The sequence below is a fragment of the Symphalangus syndactylus genome, chromosome 9 (genome assembly GCF_028878055.3).
Source record: "Symphalangus syndactylus isolate Jambi chromosome 9, NHGRI_mSymSyn1-v2.1_pri, whole genome shotgun sequence".
Classification (NCBI taxonomy): Eukaryota; Metazoa; Chordata; class Mammalia; order Primates; family Hylobatidae; genus Symphalangus; species Symphalangus syndactylus.
In genome coordinates, this window is record NC_072431.2 from 74,609,748 (window position 1) to 74,631,341 (window position 21,594).

At 41.9% G+C, this 21,594-nt stretch overlaps 1 protein-coding gene across 1 annotated transcript in view; it reads right to left on the bottom strand.

Annotated features, from left to right (window-relative positions):
* SEPTIN14 (septin 14) overlaps positions 1 to 21,594 on the bottom strand; it is a 92,079-nt gene that overhangs the window by 61,981 nt on the left and 8,504 nt on the right. The window contains exons 3-6 of the mRNA XM_055293065.2: positions 13,047 to 13,167; positions 10,756 to 10,951; positions 9,174 to 9,360; positions 328 to 489 (exon numbers count right to left, since the gene is read on the bottom strand). Coding sequence (XP_055149040.1) covers positions 328 to 489; positions 9,174 to 9,360; positions 10,756 to 10,951; positions 13,047 to 13,167 — 666 coding nt within the window. The remainder of the gene's footprint in view (positions 1 to 327; positions 490 to 9,173; positions 9,361 to 10,755; positions 10,952 to 13,046; positions 13,168 to 21,594) is intronic.

Below are 21,594 nucleotides of genomic sequence, written 5' to 3' on the forward strand. Positions count from 1 at the left end.
GTCTACCAAACTTTCAAAGAAAATTTAATATAAAACATCCTCAAATTCTTTGAAAAAATAGAAAAAAGAGGTAATACCTTCAGAGTCATTTTACGAGGCAGCATCCCCTTGATATCAAAGCAAGAAAATACACTCCCAAGAAGAAAATTATAGGCCAATATCCTTGAGGAACATGGTGTATGAATTAAATCTAAATAAATCTGTTTACAAAGAATCGATCCTCAGCAGAAGCTTTTCAAAATAAAAAAAAATTAAAAAATTCTCACACTGGATTCTGGATAAACACTCATTTATAGACTCTTTGTCAGATATGTTACTGAAACTTACATTAATTGAGGAGTTCGCTTGAGCAGCAGTTTCTTCATCTGTTGGGAGCTGATATATCTGGATGCCATTGCTAATCAATTCACTCATTATCTTATTCTTAAAAGTCTGTAAATCATTTTTAGAAATTGTGTCTGCTTTGGCAATCAATGGTATAATATTCACCTATTAAGAAAGAAGACAAACAAAATCTCATCATTGTTCATCCTATAGTTTTTTTGTTTTTTGTTTTTTGTTTTGAGACCGAGTCTTGCTCTGTCACCCAGGCCGGAGTGCAGTGGCGCGATCTCGGCTCACTGAAAGCTCCGCCTCCCGGGTTCACGCCACTCTCCTGCCTCAGCCTCCCGAGTAGCTGGGACCACAGGCACCCGCCACCACGCCCGGCTAATTTCTTTTTGTATTTTTAGTAGAGACGGGGTTTCGCCGTGTTAGCCAGGATGGTCTCAATCTCCTGGCCTCGTGATCCGCCCGCCTCGGCCTCCCAAAGTGCTGGTATTACAGGCGTGAGCCACTGCGCCCGGCCATTCTATAGTTTTTATAGTAAAGCCTTCACAATCTCTGACAACAAATTGTGTAACTAGGTAATCACTTGTTGTCATGCTTTTCTTAAAAATTATTTTCCAAAATTATCAATACTTTTGAAGATTCATCTTTTATCCAAATTCAGGTTTAGAAGTCTCAACCTTGTTTCTCTTCTAAAAATACCTTATACCTCTACACATATGGAGTTAGTAAAACGTAAATAGTAGGACAATGTAAATTATTTTTATTTATTATTTATTTATGTATTTATGTATTTATTTATTTGTTTATTTTTTAGACGGAGTCTCACTCTGTTGCCCAGACTCTGGAGTGCAGTGGCGTGATCTTGGCTCACTGCAAGCTCCGCCTCCCAGGTTCATGCCATTCTCCTGCCTCAGCCTCCTGAGTAGCTGGGACTACAGGTGCCCGCCACCACGCCTGGCTAATTTTTGGTATTTTTGGTAGAGATGGGGTTTCACCATATTAGCCAGGATGTTCTCAATCTCCTGACCTCGTGATCCGCTCACCTCAGCCTCCCAAAGTGCTGGGATTACAGGCATGAGCCACCGTGCCCGGCCTATTTAATTTATTTTCAATTTTATTTCTTATTAAGCTGAGTGATAAAAGACAAATTGAAAGAACTTTCATCAAAATTGTGGAAGGGATTTTGTCTTTCTATTTTTTACATCACTTTTTCCATCAATCAATCTTAATTAATGTCCAATTTTCACTCACTCTTGCCCCACCTAGATGTGTTTGCAGATAGATTTGCTATTGTTTTTCAAAGACCACCTAAAAAGAATATAGATATTTTTCGTTACCATATTCTTTTTTTTTTTTTTTTTTGAGACGGTATCTTGCTCTGTCGCCCAGGCTGGAGTGCAATGGCACAATCTAGGCTCACGGCAATGTCTGCCTCCCGGGTTCAAGCAAGTCTCCTGCCTCAGCCTCCTGAGTAGCTGGGATTACAGGTGCCCGCCACCATACCCGGCTGATTTTTGCATTTTTAGTAGAGACAGGGTTTCACCACGTTGGCCAGGCTAGTCTCGAACTCCTGACCTCAGGATACAACCACCTCAGCCTCCCAAAGTGTTGGGATTACAGGCGTGAGCCACCACACCTGGCCTGGTTACCATATTCTAAAGGCCGTGTGTGTATGTATGTATGTGTGTGTGTGTGTGTGTGTGTGTGTATAAGAACACCTTGCAAACAAATATGTTCGTTTTTCTTTTGTAAAAAGACATAATTTCCACATTGGAAGTTAAATATTTGCATATTTGAGGTTGAATTTTCACCCACAAAGTTTTTTCCTAGTGCTTCAATATGAGCACTCCTACCTTTTGCATTTGCACTTAAATAACTAAACTTTTTAGGAAATAACAATATACAAAATTATAAAATGTTTTATTACTGTTAAAGTATCTTATTAAATTATAGCTCCACAAAATCAATATCTGTAATATAGTAGAAATACATAAATATAAATTTTAGGCAGACTGCTTTTGTTTTAGATTGCTCAAAGCACATTTTTTAAAAAAATCCATGGACAGGCTGGGCACGGTGGCTCACGCCTGTAATCCCAGCACTTTGGGAGGCCAAGGCTGGCAGATCACCTGGGGCCAGGAGTTCAAGACCAGCCTGACCAACAAGGAGAAACCCCATCTCTACTAAAAATGCAAAATTAGCCGGGCGTGGTGGCTCATGCCTGTAATCCCAGCTACTCGGGAGGCTGAGGCAGGAGAACCGCTTGAACCCAGGAGGCACAGGTTGCAGTGAGCCGAGATCACGCCATTGCACTCCAGCCTGGGCAACAAGAGCGAAACTCCATCTCAACAACAACAACAAAAAGAGTGTATATTCCTGACTATTGAATGTACTACTAATTAAGAACTTGAAGCAGCTCTTAATTTAACTAGAAATCTAATTTATTTCAACTACTTAATGACATCTGAGATTAAGTACAAAGTCTCTTTTCAGTTTGAACAATATGTAGTAAAAGTTGAGATTCCTCGGATAAAAGGAACCCAACTTAGAACTTTTTCTTTCTTCAACTAAATAAAGTTGAAGACTAAATAAAGATGTCTTCAACTAATTTAAGCTGAAGACAGCATGTTTTGTTAGGGCTGAGTGCAGAAAAGAATCTGATAATATGACAATTTCCTTTATACGTATATTGGCCTTCTATATTTAAAAAAGAAAATATACTTTTAACCTTTTTTTTTGAGAGAGAGAGAGAAGGTCTTGATCTGTGGCCCTGTCTGCAGTGCAGTGACATGATCACAGCTCACTGCAGCCTCAACCTCCCGGGCTGAAGTGATCCTCACACCTCAGCCTCCTGAGTAGCTGGAACTACAGGCACATGCTGCCATGCCTGGCTATTTTTTTGTATTTTTTGTAGAGACAGGGTCTCACTATGTTGTTCTAGCTGGTCTCAAACTTCCAGGCTCAGGCAATCCTCCCTCCTCAGCCTCCGAAAGTGCTGGGATTACAGGCGTGAGCCATCATGTCTGGCCCTTCTAAATTTTTTTTTTTTTTTTGAGACGGAGTCTCGCTCTGTCGCCCAGGCTGGAGTGCAGTGGCGCAATCTCGGCTCACTGCAAGCTCCGCCTCCCGGGTTCACGCCATTCTCCTGCCTCAGCCTCTCCGAGTAGCTGGGACTACAGGCACCCACCACCACGCCCAGCTAATTTTTTTTTTTTTTGTATTTTTAGTAGAGACGGAGTTTCACCATGGTCTCGATCTCCTGACCTTGTGATCCGCCCGCCTCGGCCTCCCAAAGTGCCTTCTAAATTTTTTATGAAAAATAATTTTAGACTTATGGAAGAGTTGCATGAGTATTACAGAGAAAGAAATGGAGGCATCATAATTTTCCCAAAGCCACACAGTGAGCAAGTAACAGGGCCAGGTTTGTGAAAGCAGGCAGCTTGAACCCACTGCCCATGCTTTTTTATTTATTTATTTTTTTGGAGACGGAGTTCAACTCTTGTTGCCCAGGCTGGAGTGCAATGGCATGATCTCGGCTCACTGCAACCTCTGCCTGTGGGTTCAAGCAATTATCCTGCCTCAGCCTCCCGAGTAGCTGGGATTACAGGCATGTGCCACCATGCCCAGCTAATTTTGTATTTTTTAGTAAAGACAGAGTTTCACCATGTTGGTCAGGATGTTCTCAAACTCCTGACCTCAGGTGATCCACCTGTCTCAGCCTCCCAAAGTGCTGGGATTACAGGCATGAGCCATGGCTCCCAGCCCTCCCCATGCTTTTAATCATAGAAAGCGCTAGACATTTTTCCCAAGGTCACAGACACCTAGCAAGTGATAAAGCAAATATTCAAAAGCTGCTTCCACTGACAAGTCCTGTGACCTTTACATATTCAAAAATTAAAATTCCTTCTGTAGGGATAAATCTGCAACATTGCATGTTCTGGGCTTCATAAACATTCAACAGACTGATTTTCTGTACGATAAAACCGAACTACAAAAAAACTGCTGAATAATTAGAAAAATTAATCAAATGAACAGAGTCTCATATCGATTTTGAGATTTTGCTGAAGCCATGGGGCTTAAGTAGCCTATTGAAAGGAAGTCCTCGTGTGTCCCAGGTTTTTGCTGGAAAGAATTATGCTTTTCTTAGCTGTTTCTATGTAACAAGCAGTAGCTGCCTGCAGGCTCTTGTATTCTGAATCCTGTCTGATACGATCTGTAACCAGGATCACAAAAGCTTTCTGTTTCACACCATCGGTGATACTAGTCAAACATCAGTGGGATTATTTCATAGTATCATATAGTAAATTTTATTTTAAAAACACAGGCATCCCCCATTTTCCACAGTTTCTTTCTTCCTTCTTTTTCTTTCCATCTTCTTTTTTACTTCCTTCCTTCTTTCTTTTCTTCCTTCCCTCCCTCCTTTCCTCCCTCCCTCCCTCCCTCCCTTCCTTCCTTCCTTCCTTCCTTCCTGTCTCTCTCTCTCTTTTCTTTCAACTGGGACTTGCTCTATTGCCCAGGCTGGAATTGCAGTGACATGATCTTGGCTCACAGCAGCCTCGAACTCCTGGGCTCAAGCAATCCCACAGGTGCACACCACAATGCCTGGCTAATTTTTGTATTTTTTGTAGAGATGGGGTCTCACTACGTTGCCCAGGCTGTTCTTGAGCTCCTGAGCTCAAGCAATGCTCCTGCGTTGTCCTCCCAAAGTGCTGAGATGACAGGCATCAGCCACAGAGCCCAGCCCAGTTTCACTTTCCACAATTTCCCATAATCAACAGCAGTCCAAATATATTAAATGAAAAATTCTAGAAATACACAATGTACAAGTTTTAAATTGCATGCCATTCTAAATACTGTGATGAAATGTCATGTTGACCCACTCCATCTCACCCTGGATATGAATTATCTCACTATTCACCTCATTTTATCTCAACATGTAGGCATTGTATTATCTCACATCATCATAAGAAGAGTGAGTACAGTATAAGAAGATATTCTGAGGCCAGGCGTGGTGGCTCACACTTGTAATCCCAGCACTTTGGGAGGCCGAGGCAGGCGGATCACCTGAGGTTAGGAGTTTGAGAACAGCCTGGCCAACATGGTGAAACCCCGTCTCTACTGAAAGTACAAAAAATTAGCCGGGCGTGGTAGCAGGCACCGGTGATCCCAGCTACTTGGGAGGCTGAGGCAGGAGAATCACTTGAACCTGAGAGGCAGAGGTTGCAGTGAGCTGAGATTGTGCCACTGCACTCCAGCCTGGGCAACAAGAGCAAAACTCGGTCTCAGAAAAAAAAAAAAAAAAAAGATATTTTGAGAGACACAGATAACTTTCACATAACTTTTAGTACAGTGTATTGTTATAATTGTTCTATTTTATTATTAGTTACTATTGTTAGCTTCAGTCTGCATCTAAGAAACTAACAATAGTAACTAATAATAAAAGAGAACTGCATCTCATTTATAAATAAAACTTTATGATAGGTATGTATGCATAGAAAAAAACATAGTATATATCGGGCTCTGTACCATGCATGCTTTCAGGCATCCACTGGGGATCTTGGAACTTACCCCCAAGGGTGCTACTCTATAGGCAAATGGCCATGATCTGGGAGGTAAGTCAAGGTTGAAATCTATCAAATGTGAATCGTCTCCCCCAGCAACCAAAAAATTTGTATGTTGAAGCCCTAACCCCCCAGTACCTCAGAATGTGACCTTAACTGAGATAAAGCCTTCAAAGAGGCGATTAAAAAGTGAGACTGGGTCAGGTGCGATGGCTTACACCTGTAATCCCAGCACTTTGGGAAGATGAGGTGGGCAGATCACCTGCGATTAGGAGTTCGAGACCAGCCTGGCCAACATGGTGAAACCTCATCTCTACTAAAAATACAAAAATTAGCTGGGTGTAGTGGTGCATGCCTGTAATCCCAGCTACTCAGGAGGCTGAGGCAGGAGAATCACTTGAACCTGGGAGATGGAGGTTGCAGTGAGCCAAGATCACACCATGGCACTCCAGCCTGGGCATTAAAAAAAAAAAAAAGTGAGACTGTTACAGTGGGGCCCAATCTAAACTGACTGGCACCCTTATAAGAAGACAAAATGTGAGGCCAGGCACAGTGACTCACGCCTGTAATCCCAACACTTTGGGAGGCCAAGGTGGGTGGATCACCTGAGGTCAGGAGTTCAAGACCAGCCTGGCCAACATGGTGAAACTCATCTCTACTAAAAATACAAAAAATTAGCCGGGTGTGGTCGTGGGCAACTGTAATCCCAGCTATTCAGGAGGCTAAGATAGGAGAACTGCTTGAACCCAGGAGGTTACAGTGAGCTGAGATTGTGCCACTATACTCCAGCCTGGGCAACAAAAGCGAAACTCCATCTCAGAAAAAAAAAAGATAAAATGTGGACACCCAGGAGATACCAGGAAAAACACCATGTGAGAACACAGAGATAAGGTGGTCATCTGCCAGACAAGGACAGAGATTTCAGAAGAAAGCACATCTTCTGACACTTTGATCTTGGACTTCTATTCTCCAAGACTGTGGGAAAATACATTTTCGTTGTTTAAACCACCCAGTCTATGGCATTTTGCTATCCCAGCCCTAACACACTAATGCGAATGCCTTAAATATTAACAGAAAAAGATAATTAGGATATATACATATATTACAAAATGACAGGTACAGTCATGCACCACATAATGGCATTTCAGTAAGTGATGGGCCACATATATGATGGTGTTCCCATAATATTATAATACTGTCCCTTTGCTTTTTGTTGTTGTTATTATTTATTTATTATTTATTTATTTACTGACTCTTGCTCTGTCGCCCAGGCTGGAGTGCAGTGGCGCAATCTCAGCTCACTGCAACCTCTGCCTCCCTGGTTCAAGCGATTCTCCTGCCTCAGCCTCATGAGTAGCTGGGATTACAGGCACCTGCTATGACGCTCAGCTAATTTTCTGTATTTTTAGTAGAGACAGGGTTTCATGATGTTGGTCAGGCTGGTCTCGAACTCCTGACCTCAGGTGATCCGCCCACCTCAGCCTCCCAAAGTGCTGGGATTACAGGCGTGAGCCTCCACGCCTGGCTATTTAGAGATCTATTTATTTAATTTCTGGATTCAGGGGATATATGTGCAGGTTTGTTACTTAGATATATTGAATATTAGTGAGGTTTTGGCCTCTCATGTGCCTATCACCCAAATAGTGAGCATTGTACCCAATAGGTAATTTTTCAAATCTCAACCTCCTCCCACCCTTCCCCCTTATAAAGGGCCCAACGTCTATTATTTGTCTAATACTGAAACTTTTTTATGTTTAGATACACAGACAAGGCCAGGCACAGTGGTTCGTGCTTTGGGAGACTGAGGCGGACAGATCACTTGAGGTCAGGAGTTCAAGACCAGCCTGGCCAACATGGCAAGACTCCATCTCTATTAAAAATACAAAAATTAGGCTGAGCACAGTGGCTCACACGTGTAATCCCAGCATTTTGAGAGGCTGAGGCGGGTGGATCACCTGAGGTCGGGAGTTCGAGACCAGCTTGACCAACACGGAGAAACCCTGTCTCTACTAAAAATACAAAATTAGCCGGGCATGGTGGCGCATGCCTGTAATCTCATCTACTAGGAAGGCTGAGGCAGGAGAATCGCTTGAATCCAGGAGGTGGAGGTTGCAGTGAGCCCAGATCACGCCATTGCACTCTGGCTGGGCAACAAGAATGAAACTCCGCCAAAAAAAAAAAAAAATGAGCCAGGCATGGTGGCACAGGCCTGTCAGGCTTGTAGTCCCAGCTACTTCGGAGACTGAGGCCGGAGAATCACTTGAACCCGGGAGGCGGAGGTTGCAGTGAGCCGAGATTGTGCCACTGCACTCCAGCCTGGAAGACAGTAAGACTCCATCTCAAAATAAAATAAAATAAAATAAAATAAAATAAAATAAAATAGATACACAGATACTTACCATTGTGTTATAATTCTATAGTATTCCGTACAGTACCATGCTGTCCAGGTTTGTAGCCTAGAAGCAATAGTCCATACCATAAAAGGCTATAGCCTAGATGTATAGTAGGCTATATCACGTAGGTATGTGTAGATACACTCTATGATGTTTGCATAATGATGAAATCACCTGAAGATATGTAACTACACTTGCATGCATGTGCCTTCAAGATGTGTTATTATCTCAAAATTAATATTACATCGTGAAAGGTTGGGACCAGGAACAATGGCTCACGCCTATAATCCCAACACTCTGGGAGGGCAAGGTGGGTGGATCGCTTGAGCCAGAAGTTCAAGTTCAGCCTGGGCAACATAGTGAAACCCTGTATCTACAAAAAATACAAAAATTAGCCAATCTTGGTAGCACACTCCTGTCCCAGTTACTCGGATGGCTAAGGTGGGAAGATTGCTTGAGCCCAGGAGGTTGAGGCTGCAGTGAGCTATGATGATGCCACTGCACTCTAGCCTGGGTGATAGAGCAAGACCCTGTCTCAAATACAAAAAAAAAAAAAAAAAAGAAAGAAAAAGAAGGCCAGGCACAGTGGCCCACATCTGTATTCCCAGCACTCTGGGAGGCCGAGGTGGGTGGATCACGAGGTCAGGAGATCGAGACCATCCTGGCTAACATGATGAAACCCCGTCTCTACTAAAAATACAAAAAAATTAGCCAGGCATGGTGATGGGTGCCTGTAGTCCCAGCTTCTCGGGAGGCTGACGCTGGAGAACGGCGTGAACCTGGGAGGCGGAGTTTGCAGTGAGATTGCGCCACCGCACTCCAGGCTGGGCGACAGAGCAAGACTCCTTCTCAAAAAAAAAAGAAAGCTTGGTGGATTTACCAAACATACCTTACTGTCAAGGTTCTTCATTGTTAATAGATCAAGAGACTTCAGGGAATGTCCTGTAGGTGAAATGAAGTAAAGACACGCGTGGATGCGAGAATCATGGTACTCAAACAAGGAACGTTCAATCTTCAGCTCTTCTTGAAGATAGGCCTCAAATTGGGCATCTATGTAGTCAACTATTGGTTGGTAGCTAAAAAAATAATTTATACATTTAGCATAACAGATTAATAAAATCTAAAGCCTGCTTTTTGACCATTTAATGAACAGTTAACATGCATGTAAGCAGTTTGCTATAGTGATGAAGAAAAAGTTCATAACATGTCCATACAAAGATATTAATTCTAAACCAATAATAAGGCTCATGCTTTACTCTATGGTTATGTAAAACGTAAACATAGAGGAAAGCTGGGTGCATCTGACAGGGGACTAGTATCCAGAATATACAAAGAATGCAAGCAACTAAACAACAACAAGAAGAACAAATAATCCCATTAAAAAGTGGGCAAAGGACATGAATAGACATTTTTCAGAACACCAAAATACAAAGTAAAACCACAATGAGATATCATCTTACCTCAGTCAGAATGGTTATTGTTAAAACGATAAAAAAATGGCCAGGCACGGTGGCTCACACCTGTAATCCCAGCACTTTGGGAGGCCAAGGTGGGTGGATCACGAGGTCAGGAGTTCAAGACCATCCTGGCTAACATGGTGAAACCCCGTCTCTGCTAAAATTACAAAAATTATCTGGGTGTGGTGGCAGGCGCCTGTAGTCCCAGGTACTCGGGAGGCTGAGGTAGGAGAACAGCATGAACCCAGGAGACAAAGCTTACAGTGAGCCAAGATCGCACCACTGCACTCTAGCCTGGGCAACAGAGCAAGACTCCATCTCAAAAAAAAAGACAAAAAATAACAGGCCAAGTAGAGTGGCTCATGTCTGTAATCCCAGCACTTTCGAAGGCCAAGGTAGGAGGATCACTTGAGGCCAGGAGTTTGACACCAGCCTGGGCAACATAGCAAGACCCCATCTATACAAACAATTTTTAAAATTAGCCAGGCATGGTGGCATGTGCCTGTAGTCCCAGTTACTCAAGAGGCTGAGGTGGAAGAATTCACTTGAGCCTGGGAGGTCAAAGCTGCAGTGAGCCAAGCTTGTGCCACTGCACTCCAGCCTGGGTGATGGAATGAAAAACTGTCTCAAAAAATAATAACAAAAATAATTAAATAACATAATTTGGCAAGGGTACAGAGAAATGGGAACCCTTACACACTGTTGGTGGGAATGTAAATTAGTACAACCTCTATGGAATATTTGTACAAATAAAGTTAAATAAAGAAATAAGGAAATAAGCTAAAACTAATAGAAGCTATATTTAAAATTTTTTGCTATAACTGGTTAAATAGAAATCTTGTAAGAAAGTCAATTATATGCAAAAGTATTAATCTTATAAGAAAAGAACATTAGTTAGGAAAATACTAAAATCTGGAAGAAAAGGTATTACTTACACAAATTAGTCTATGGCAAAGGAAGTCAAATTCCTTGAAATAAGAAAATCTTTTTTAATTTAAATAAGAAAACACTAACCTGGCTTTTTTGTCTATTTGATCACCATACCCTACTGTCTCCACAACAGTCAATTTCAACTGAACATTGCTTTCCTGAAGTTCGTATGTCTGAATTTGAAGTCCAACATTTGAGTAAAAATGTGAGGATTTGTTATCTTTCAAGTTAGTATTAAACAATGTGTCAATCAGTGTTGATTTTCCAATTCCAGTTTCCCCTGTAATAGACATAGAGTCATTGTCATAGGGTCATAAAGGGGCTAAGAAGAAGCAACACTTTGAATTCCTACAGTGGTTTTTAAAATCTTAGAAAGTTGAACTCATAGAAGTAGAGAGTAGAATTCTGGCTACCAGAGGCTGGGGGAGCAGGAGAAACGAAAGGTGAAGTTGTTGGTCAAAGGGTACAAAGTTTTTCTTTTTTTACTTTTATTTTAGGATCAGAGTACACGTGCAGGTTTGTTATATCGGTAAACTCATGACATGAGGGTTTGTTGTACAGATTATTTCATCATCCAGATACTAAGCATAGTAACCAATAGTTATTTTATCTGATCCTCTCCCTCCTCCAAACCTCCACCCTCAAGTAGACACCAGTGTCTGTTATTCCCCTTTTTGTGTCCATGTGTTCTCATCATTTAGCTCCCACTTATAAGTGAGAACATGGCACATGTTCTCAGCCATAGAAAAGAAAGAGATCATGTCCTTTGCAGGAACATGGATGGAGCTGGCGGCCATCATCCTTAGCAAACCATCAGAGCTCATTGTAGCACTATTCACAGTAGCAAAGACATGGAATCAACCTAAATGTTCATCAATGGTAGACTGGATAAAGAAAATATGGTACATATACACCATGGAATACTACACAGCCATGAAAAAGAATGAGATCATGTCCTTTGCAGGAACATGGATGGAGCTAGAAGCCATCATCCTTAGCAAACGGTTTCAAACAGGAGTAGAAACAAGTTTTGAGATCTATTGCACAGCAGAGTGACTATAGTCAATGTATTGTATATTTCAAAATAATCAAGAGAGTTAATTTCAAATGTCTCATCATAAAAAAAGATAAGTAAATCGGGTAATAGATATGTTAATTCACTTGATTGAATCATTCCAAATTGTAAATATATAGCAAAACTTCACATTGTATCCATACATGTAAATAACTATGATTTTTCAATTAAGAATAATATTAATTTTAAAAATAAATAAAGAGTCTCAAATACTTCAAAGACTGGGATGGCCTTGAAAGTATACATGCTAGGCCGGGCGCGGTGGCTCACGCTTGTAATCCCAGCACTTTGGGAGGCCGAGGCGGGCAGATCACGAGGTCAGGAGATCGAGACCATCCTGGCTAACACGGTGAAACCCCGTCTCTTCTGAAAATACAAAAAATTAGCCGGGCGTAGTGGCAGGCGCCTGTAGTCCCAGTTACTTGGGAGGCTGAGGCAGGAGAATGGCATGAACCCAGGAGTTGGAGCTTGCAGTGGGCTGAGATTGTGCCACTGCACTCTAGCCTGGGCGACAGAGCGAGACTCCATCTCAAAAAAAAAAAAAAAAAAAAAATATATATATATATATATATATATATATATACATGCTAGCCCTGATTCTCTCAGTCATTAACATAATGGAGAAAGAAAGTATACACTAAGCTACATCAGACTTTTAAGAGCACAGGAATGTGTCAATTTTTAACAATCATTACAGGTCGAGTGTGGTGTCTCATGCCTGTAATCCCAGTACTTTGGGAAGCTGAGGTGGGCAGATTGCTTGAGCCCAGGTGGCTGAGGCTACAGTGAGCCACAATCACACCATTGCACTCCAGCCTGGGCAACAGAGTGAGAACCTGTCTCAAAAAATAAAAGGATTGGCTGGGCGCGGTGGCTCACGCTTGTAATTCCAGCACTTTGGGAGGCCGAGGCGGGCGGATCACGAGGTCAGGAGATCGAGACCACAGTGAAACCCCGTCTCTACCAAAAATACAAAAAAAAAGTAGCTGGGCATGGTGGTGGGCGCCTGTAGTCCCAGCTACTCGGAGAGGCTGAGGCAGGAGAATGGCGTGAACCTGGGAGGCGGAGCTTGCGGTGAGCCGAGATTGTGCCACTGCACTCCAGCCTGGGCGACAGAGCGAGACTCTGTCTCAAAAAAATAAATAAATAAAAGGATTACATAATATGGCTAAGATGAGAATCATTGTAAACATGAAGATATATTTGAATTAATAGCATCAATGTTACACTGCTTAAGATAAGTCGAAATGAACATTGGGAAAAATGAAGGAATAATTCAAATGAGGTGTTTGACACTTACCCACACAGAGAATATTAAAAGTGAATCCTTGTCGGATAGATCTGCTCACCAACTGATTGGGCAAACATTCAAAACCAAAATGTCCAATCGTAGTTAAACAACGAATATTATTTTCTTTTTGCTTAAATAAAACAAAAATTTAGAGTTTTGTGTCAGAATAAAAAATGAAGTCATTCGAAAGGAAAATGATTATAGTACATCAAATAAATTAGAATTGATTATCATTTGATTATCATACCTCAGACAAGATGCAAATATATTAAGTAAATTTGTGAAAATAGAAGCTTGTGCCGGGCGCGGTGGCTCACGCCTGTAATCCCAGCACTTTGGGAGGCCGAGGCGGGTGGATCACGAGGTCAGGAGATCGAGACCACGGTGAAACCCCGTCTCTACTAAAAGTACAAAAAATTAGCTGGGCGCGGTGGCGGGCGCCTGTAGTCCCAGCTACTCAGAGAGGCTGAGGCAGGAGAATGGCGTGAACCTGGGAGGCGGAGCTTGCAGTGGGCCGAGATTGTGCCACTGAACTCCAGCCTGGGCGACAGAGCGAGACTCCATCTCAAAAAAAAAAAAAAAAGAAAAGAAAATAGAAGCTTGTGTTCAAACACATAGATTTGGCTATTATTTTTATAAATAAAGTGAATCTATCTCTCAGCACACTCAGGCTCTGTTTCTAAATTTTAAAAGAGATAGGGGACAGGCACCGTGGCTCACGCCTGTAATCTCAGCACTTTGGGAGGCTGAGGCGGGCGGATCACGAGGTCAGGAGTTCAAGACCAGCCTGGCCAACATTGTGAAACCCCATCTCTACTAAAAATACAAAATCGGGCCGGGCGCGGTGGCTCACGCTTGTAATCCCAGCACTTTGGGAGGCCGAGGCGGGCGGATCACGAGGTCAGGAGATCGAGACCTGTTGAAACCTCGTCTCTAATAAAAATACAAAAAAAATTAGCCGGGCGTGGTGGCAGGCGTCTGTAGTCCCAGCTACTCGGAGAGGCTGAGGCAGGAGAATGGCGTGAACCCGGGAGGCGGAGCTTGCAGTGAGCCGAGACTGCGCCACTGCCCTCCAGCCTGGGCGACAGAGCGAGACTCCGTCTCAAAAAAAAAAAAAAAAAGAAAAGAAAATAGAAGCTTGTGTTCAAACACATAGATTTGGCTATTATTTTTATAAATAAAGTGAATCTATCTCTCAGCACACTCAGGCTCTGTTTCTAAATTTTAAAAGAGATAGGGGACAGGCACCGTGGCTCACGCCTGTAATCTCAGCACTTTGGGAGGCTGAGGCGGGCGGATCACGAGGTCAGGAGTTCAAGACCAGCCTGGCCAACATTGTGAAACCCCATCTCTACTAAAAATACAAAATCGGGCCGGGCGCGGTGGCTCACGCTTGTAATCCCAGCACTTTGGGAGGCCGAGGCGGGCGGATCACGAGGTCAGGAGATCGAGACCTGTTGAAACCTCGTCTCTAATAAAAATACAAAAAAAATTAGCCGGGCGTGGTGGCAGGCGTCTGTAGTCCCAGCTACTCGGAGAGGCTGAGGCAGGAGAATGGCGTGAACCCGGGAGGCGGAGCTTGCAGTGAGCCGAGACTGCGCCACTGCCCTCCAGCCTGGGCGACAGAGCGAGACTCCGTCTCAAAAAAAAAAAAAAAAAAAATACAAAATTAGCCAGGCGTGATGGTGCATGCTTGTAATCCCAGCTACTCAGGAGGCTGAGGCAGGAGAATCACTTGAACCCGGGAGGCGGAAGTTGCAGTGAGGCAAGAGCACACCACTGCACTCCAGCCTGGGTGACAGAGTGAAACTCTGTCTCAAAAAATAAATAAATAAATAAATAAAATAGGGAATTAAAGAAATACTACAAGAAACTCTAATGTATTACTGTAACATAATAAATTATTTCTTCCATAAGAAAAAAACTTTAACATCCTTTCATTCTGCTGCAGCGCATTAATGTATTGAGAAAATCCCACACATGTTAATACAGATGCTTCTCAACTTATGATGAGGCTATGTCCCAAGAAACCCCTCCTAAATTGAACATATTGTAAGTCAAAACTGCATTTAACACACATAACAAAACTGAACATTATAGCTCAGCTTTGCCTGCCTTAAACATACTCAGAACACTTACATTAGCCTACAGTTGGGCAAAATCAACTAACACAAATCTTATGTTATAATAAAGTATTAAATAGCTCATGTAATTTATTGAATAAAGTGAAAAACAGCACTATCATAGAGTCAACAATTTAAGTTGAATGATTGTAAGCTGGAGATCCTCTACATACGTGAGGAAACCAAAATCAATTTGAAATTTTTAAAAAATCAAATGATGCATACTTCAAATATGTTATATACCCTCTGAGGACTTGTGTTATATCGAAGAAATCTACTACTAATAACACCATTCTAGAAAATTAGAAATCCATCAGTGTTATACACAAAGTTACCAACTGATCTTTTTTTTTTTTTTTTTTTTTGAGATGGAGTCTTGCTCTGTCACCCAGGCTGGAGTGCAGTGGCGCAATCTCGGCTCACTGCAAGCTCCGCCTCCCGGGTTCACGCCATTCTCCTGCCTCAGCCGCCCGAGTAGCTGGGACTACAGGCGCCCGCCACCACGCCCGGCTAATTTTTTGTATTTTTTAGTAGAGACGGGGTTTCACCATATTAGCCAGGATGGCCTCGATCTCCTGACTTTATGATCCGCCCGCCTCGGCCTCCCAAAGCGCTGGGATTACAAGCGTGAGCCACCACGCCCGGCCACCAACTGATCATTTTTAAGAGGTTAAAAGATAATTCATTTTTTATTTCTAAGCACTTCAATTTTAAAAATGGGAATTATACAAACCCCTCCACACCTATAAACACATTAAATACCACTTTGCAATAACAGCTTAGCATACTTCACAGTTCTTAACACTATTTTATGAGGAATACAAAATACCTTTTTATCTAAATTAACATGCTTTAAAAATGTTTTAGTATATGTGAGAATAAAGGAATTATAAATCAGTAGGAAAGATGTTAAGGTAGAAGCATCAACAATCAGCTCAGTAGATGTTGTCTACATTTATTTTGTACTTTATAAAACAAGAACATGCTAATAGGCCTGGGAGGCAGAGGTTGCAGTAAGCTGAGATCTCGACTCACTGCAACCTCCATCACCCGGGCTCAAGCAATTCTCCAGCCTCATCCTCTCGAAAAGCTGGGACTATATGCATGCGCCACCATGCCCAGCCAATTTTTGTATTTTTTGCAGAGAAGGAGTTTCAACATGTTGGTCAGGCTGGTCTCGAACTCCTGACCTCAGGTGATGTGCCTGCCTCAGCCTTCCAAAGTGCTGGGATTACAGGTGTGATCCACTGCACCTGGCTAGTTTTTGTATTTTTGGTAGAGACGGGGTCGCACTATGTTGTTCGGGCTGGTCTTGAACTCCTGAGCTCAAACAATCCTCCTGCCTTAGCCTCCAAAGGGCTGGGATTACAGGTGTGAGCCACTGAGCCCGATCTACTAACAGAGAATTTTTTTTTTTTTGAGACGGAGTCTCGCTCTGTGGCCCAGGCTGGAGTGCGGTGGCAAGATGGCTCACTGCAAGCTCCGCCTCCCAGGTTCATGCCATTCTCCTGCCTCAGCCTCCCGAGTAGCTGGGACCACAGACACCCGCCACTACGCCTGGCTAATTTTTTGTATTTTTAGTAGAGATGGGGTTTCACCATGTTAGCCAGGATGGTCTCAATCTCCTGACCTCGTGATCTGCCCGCCTCGGCCTCCCAAAGTGCTGGGATTACAGGCATGAGCCACTGTGCCTGGCCTACTAATAAGATTTTAAAACAGCTATTATAAATGTGCAGAGACATAAAGGAAAGTGTGCATACACAATGAGTAAAAAGAAAAAAATCCCAGGAGAAAAACAAAAATTATAAAATTAAGATAAAAGCAGAAAGCATGGCCGGGCATGTTGGCTCATGCCTGAAATCCCAGCAGTTTGAGAGGCCGAGGCAGGAGGATCACTTGAGGTTAGGAGTTCGAGACCAGCCTGGCCAACATAATGAAACCCTGTCTCTACTAAATATACAAAAATGAGCCGGGCATGGTGGCGGGAGCCTGTAATCCCAGCTACTTGGGAGGCTGAGGCAGGCCAATCCCTTGAGCCAGGGAGGCAGAGGTTGCAGTGAACTGAAATCAGACCACTGCACTCCAGCCTGGGTGACAGAGGTAGACTACACCTCAAAAATAAATAAATAAAAGCAGAAAGCAAAGAAATAGGAAATAGGTCTTAGAGAAAATTAAGCAAAAATTTGCTGCTTTGAAAAGATTGATAAACACTTAGCTGGACTAATAAAAACACCCAAAACAGCAGGGCGTGGTGGCTCACGCTTGTAATCCCAGCACTTTGGGAGGCCGAGGCAGGGAGATCACTCGATGTCAGGAGTTCGAGACCAGCCCGTCCAACATGGAAAAACCCCGTCTCTATTAAAAATACAAAAATTAGCCAGGCATGGTGGCACGCGCCTGTAATACCAGCTACTCAGGAGGCTGAGGCAGGAGAATCAGTTGAACCCGGGAGGCAGAGATTGCGGTGAGCCGAGATCACACCACTGCACTCCAGCCTGGGCAACAGAGCAAGACTCCATCTCAAAAAAACAAAAAACAAACAAACAAAAAACACCCAAAACCAAATTGCTCATAGCAGAAATGGGAGAACATTACTACAGACCACACAGATAACAAAATTAGACTACTATAAACACATTTATGAACATATTTTGCCAATGATTTTTAAATAACTCTTTTGCCAACAAACTTGAAAATAAATAAATTTCATTAGAAAAAAACAAATTATAAAAATGATACAATGGGAAATAGGAAATCTAAATAGTCATATATCTATTGAAGAAATTATAGCCAAAAACCTTTCTACAAAGAAATCTTCAGGCCCTGCTGGTTTCACTATTGAATTCTATCAACAAGCAGTTAAAAGAAAAATTCACACAAACTCTCTACAAAACAGAAGGTGGGGAATTTTTTCCAATGTATTTTATGAAACCAGATATAATGGCAATATAAACACCTGACAGGCCAGGGGTGGTGGCTCATGCCTGTATCCTAGCACTCTGCGAGGTTGAGGCGGGTGGATCACCTGAGGTCAGGAGTTCGAGACCAGGCTGACCAACATGGTGAAACTCCATCTCTACTAAATACAAAAAATTAGCCGGGCATGGTGGCACGTGGCTGTAATCCCAGCTGCCTGGGAGGCTGAGGCAGGAGAATCCCTTGAACCCAGGAGGCAGAGGTTGCAGTGAGCCGAGACTACACCATGCACTCCAGCCTGGGTGACGAGTGAGACTCCATCTCAAAAAAACAAACAAATGAACAAAAAACACCTGGCAAAGACATCACAAAAAGAGAAAATTATACATTAATTTCTATCATGTGCATAGCTGCAAAAATTCTTTTTTACTACCATAATTAATTTTAATTGTACAACTAGTAAGTATGCAAATAAATTTTTCTTAACAACTGAAATATTGAAATGAAAGATAATATTCCATTTGACTATTCCCCACATCCTATCTCCTTCCTCTTTTCCCTATTTTTATGATTCTAGACATTAAAAAATACTTTTATATACACAAATATAGAGGTATTAAATTTTAAAAACAGATACATGGCCGGGTACAGTGGTTCACGCCTGTAATCCCAGCACTTTGGGAGGCTGAGGTGGGCAGATCACCAGAGGTCAGGAGTTCAAGACCAGCCTGGCCAGCGTGGTGAAATCCGGTCTGTACCAAAAACACACACAAAAAATTAGCCAGTCATGGCGGCAGAGGCCTGTAATCCCAGCTACTCAGGAGGCTAAGACAGGAGAATTGCTTGAACCCGGGAGGCAGAGGTTGCAGTAAGCCGAGATCGCGCCATTGCACGCCAGCCTGGGCTACAAGAGTGAAACTCTGTCTCACAGAAAAAAAGCAAACATTCTGCAACTTGCTTTTTTCTACTAAAATTCTATATATGTTAATTAGCTAGCTTTATTGAGGAATAATTTATATGTAATAAAATTCACCAACTTTATGTGCACAATTTGATAAATTTTAACAAATGTGTATAGTAATGTAATCACCATCATGATCACCATATAGAACATTTCTGACATCCCTAAAGCTTTCCCTCTTAGCCCCTATCCAGTCAATTCATAACCTTCATCCCTCAGCCCAGGCAACCTCTCATCTGTTTTCAGTTGCTATAGTTTTACTTTTTCTAGAATTTCATTTAGAAGAAATCATACTGCATGGAGGTTTTTTTTTTTAATCTTAACAAAACATTACCAAATCAATTCACTTGTATATAAAAAAGATTATAGATTAAAACAATTGGCATTTATTCTAGAAATGCAAGGTTATTTCAGCACTCAAAAATCAATAAATGAAAAACTATAAAATATTGATGCAAGAAATTGAAGAGGACACAAAAAAATGAAAAGATATTCCATGTTTATGGACTGAAAGAATCAATATCATTAAAATGTTCGTACCACCAAAAGCAACCTACATATTTAACTCAATCCCTATGGAAATACCAATGACATTCTCCACAGAAATAGAAAAAATAGGCTGGGCGTGGTGGCTCACGCCTGTAATCCCAGCACTTTGGGAGGCCCAGGTGGGTGGATCACGAGGTCAGGAGATCAAGACCAACCTGACTAACATGGTGAAACCCCATCTCTACTAAAAATACAAAAAATTAGCCGGGCGTGGTGGCAGGCGCCTGTAGTCCCAGCTACTCGGGAGGCTGAGGCAGGAGAATGGCATGAACCCGGGAGGCAGAGCTTGCAGTGAGCCAAGATCATGCCACTGCACTCCAGCCTGGGCAACAGAGCGAGACTCTGTCTAAAAAAAGGAATCACATTACTTGACTTCAAATTATAATACAGAACTACAGTAGCCAAAACAGCATGGTACTGGCATGAAAACAGACACATAGACCAATGGAACAGAATACAGAACTCAGAAATAAATTCAGACATGTACAGTGAACTCATTTTTGATGAAGGTGCTAATAGCATACAGTAGGGAAAGAAGAGTCTCTTCAATAAATTGTGCTGGGAAAATTGGATATCCATATGTAAAAGAATGAAAACAGACTCCTATCTCTCATCATATATAAAAATCAAATAAAAATGGATTAAAGACATAAATCTAAGTCGTGAAACTATGAACTTACTAAAAGAAAAGATTGGGGAAACTTTCCAGGACATTGACCTGGGCAAATATTTCTTGGATAATGCCCCACAAGCACAGGACACCAAAGCAAAAATGGACAAATGGGATCATATGAAATTAAACAGCTTCTACACAGCAAAGAAAGTGATCAACAAAGTGAGGAGACAACCCACTGAATGGGAGAAAATATTTGCAAACTATCCACCTGATAAGGGATTAATAACCAGAATATCTAAGAAGCTCAAATAACTCAATAGGAAAAAATCTAATAATCCAATTTAAAAACTGGCAAGTGATTGGAATACACATGTCTCAAAAGAAGACACACAAATGGCAAACAGGTATATAAAAAGGTGCTCAACATCATTGACCATCAGAGAAATTCCAATCAAACCTACAATGATATATCATCTCACCTGAGTTAAAGTGGTTTTTACCCAAAAGACTGGCAATAACAAATGCTGGCGAAAATGTGGAAAAAAAGAGAACCCTCTTACACCATTGGTGGGAATGTGAATTAGTATGGAGAATGTATGGAGGTACCTCAAAAAACTAAAAATAGAACTACCTGTGATCCAGCAATCCCACTGCTAGGTATATACCCAAAAGAAAGAAATTAGTACATTGAAGAGGTATCTACACTCCCATGCTTATTGCAGCACTATTCACACTAGGCAAGATTTGGAAGCAACCTAAGTGTCCATCAACAGATGAATGGACAAAGAAAATGTGGTACATATACACAATGGAATACTACTCAACCATCAAAAAGAATGAGGTCTTGTCATTTCCAACAACATGGATGGAATCTAACATTATGTTAAGTGAAATAAGCAAGTCATGGAAAGACAAACTTCACATGTTCTCACTTACTTGTGGGAGCTAAAAATTAAAACAATTGAACTCATGGAGATAGAGAGTGGAAGGATGGTTACCAGAGGTTAAGAAGGGTAGTGGGGGTGGTGAGGGGATGGTTAATGGGTACAAGGATATAGTTAGATAGAATGAATAGGGCCCAGTATTTGGTAGCACAACAGGGCGACTATAGTCAACAATAAATTGTACATTTTAGCAGAATGAAGAGTACAATTGAAATGTTTCTAACACAAAGAAATGAAAAATACTTAAGGTAGTGGATACTACATTTGTCCTGATATGATTATTACACATTGTGTGCCTATAACAAAATATCTCATGTGCCCCATAAATATATAGAACTGCTATGTACCCATAAAAATTAAAAATTAAGGGCTGAGCATGGTGGCTTCTGCCTGTAATCCCAGAACTTTGGGAGGCTGAGGCTGGAAGATTGCTTGAGCTCAGGAGTTT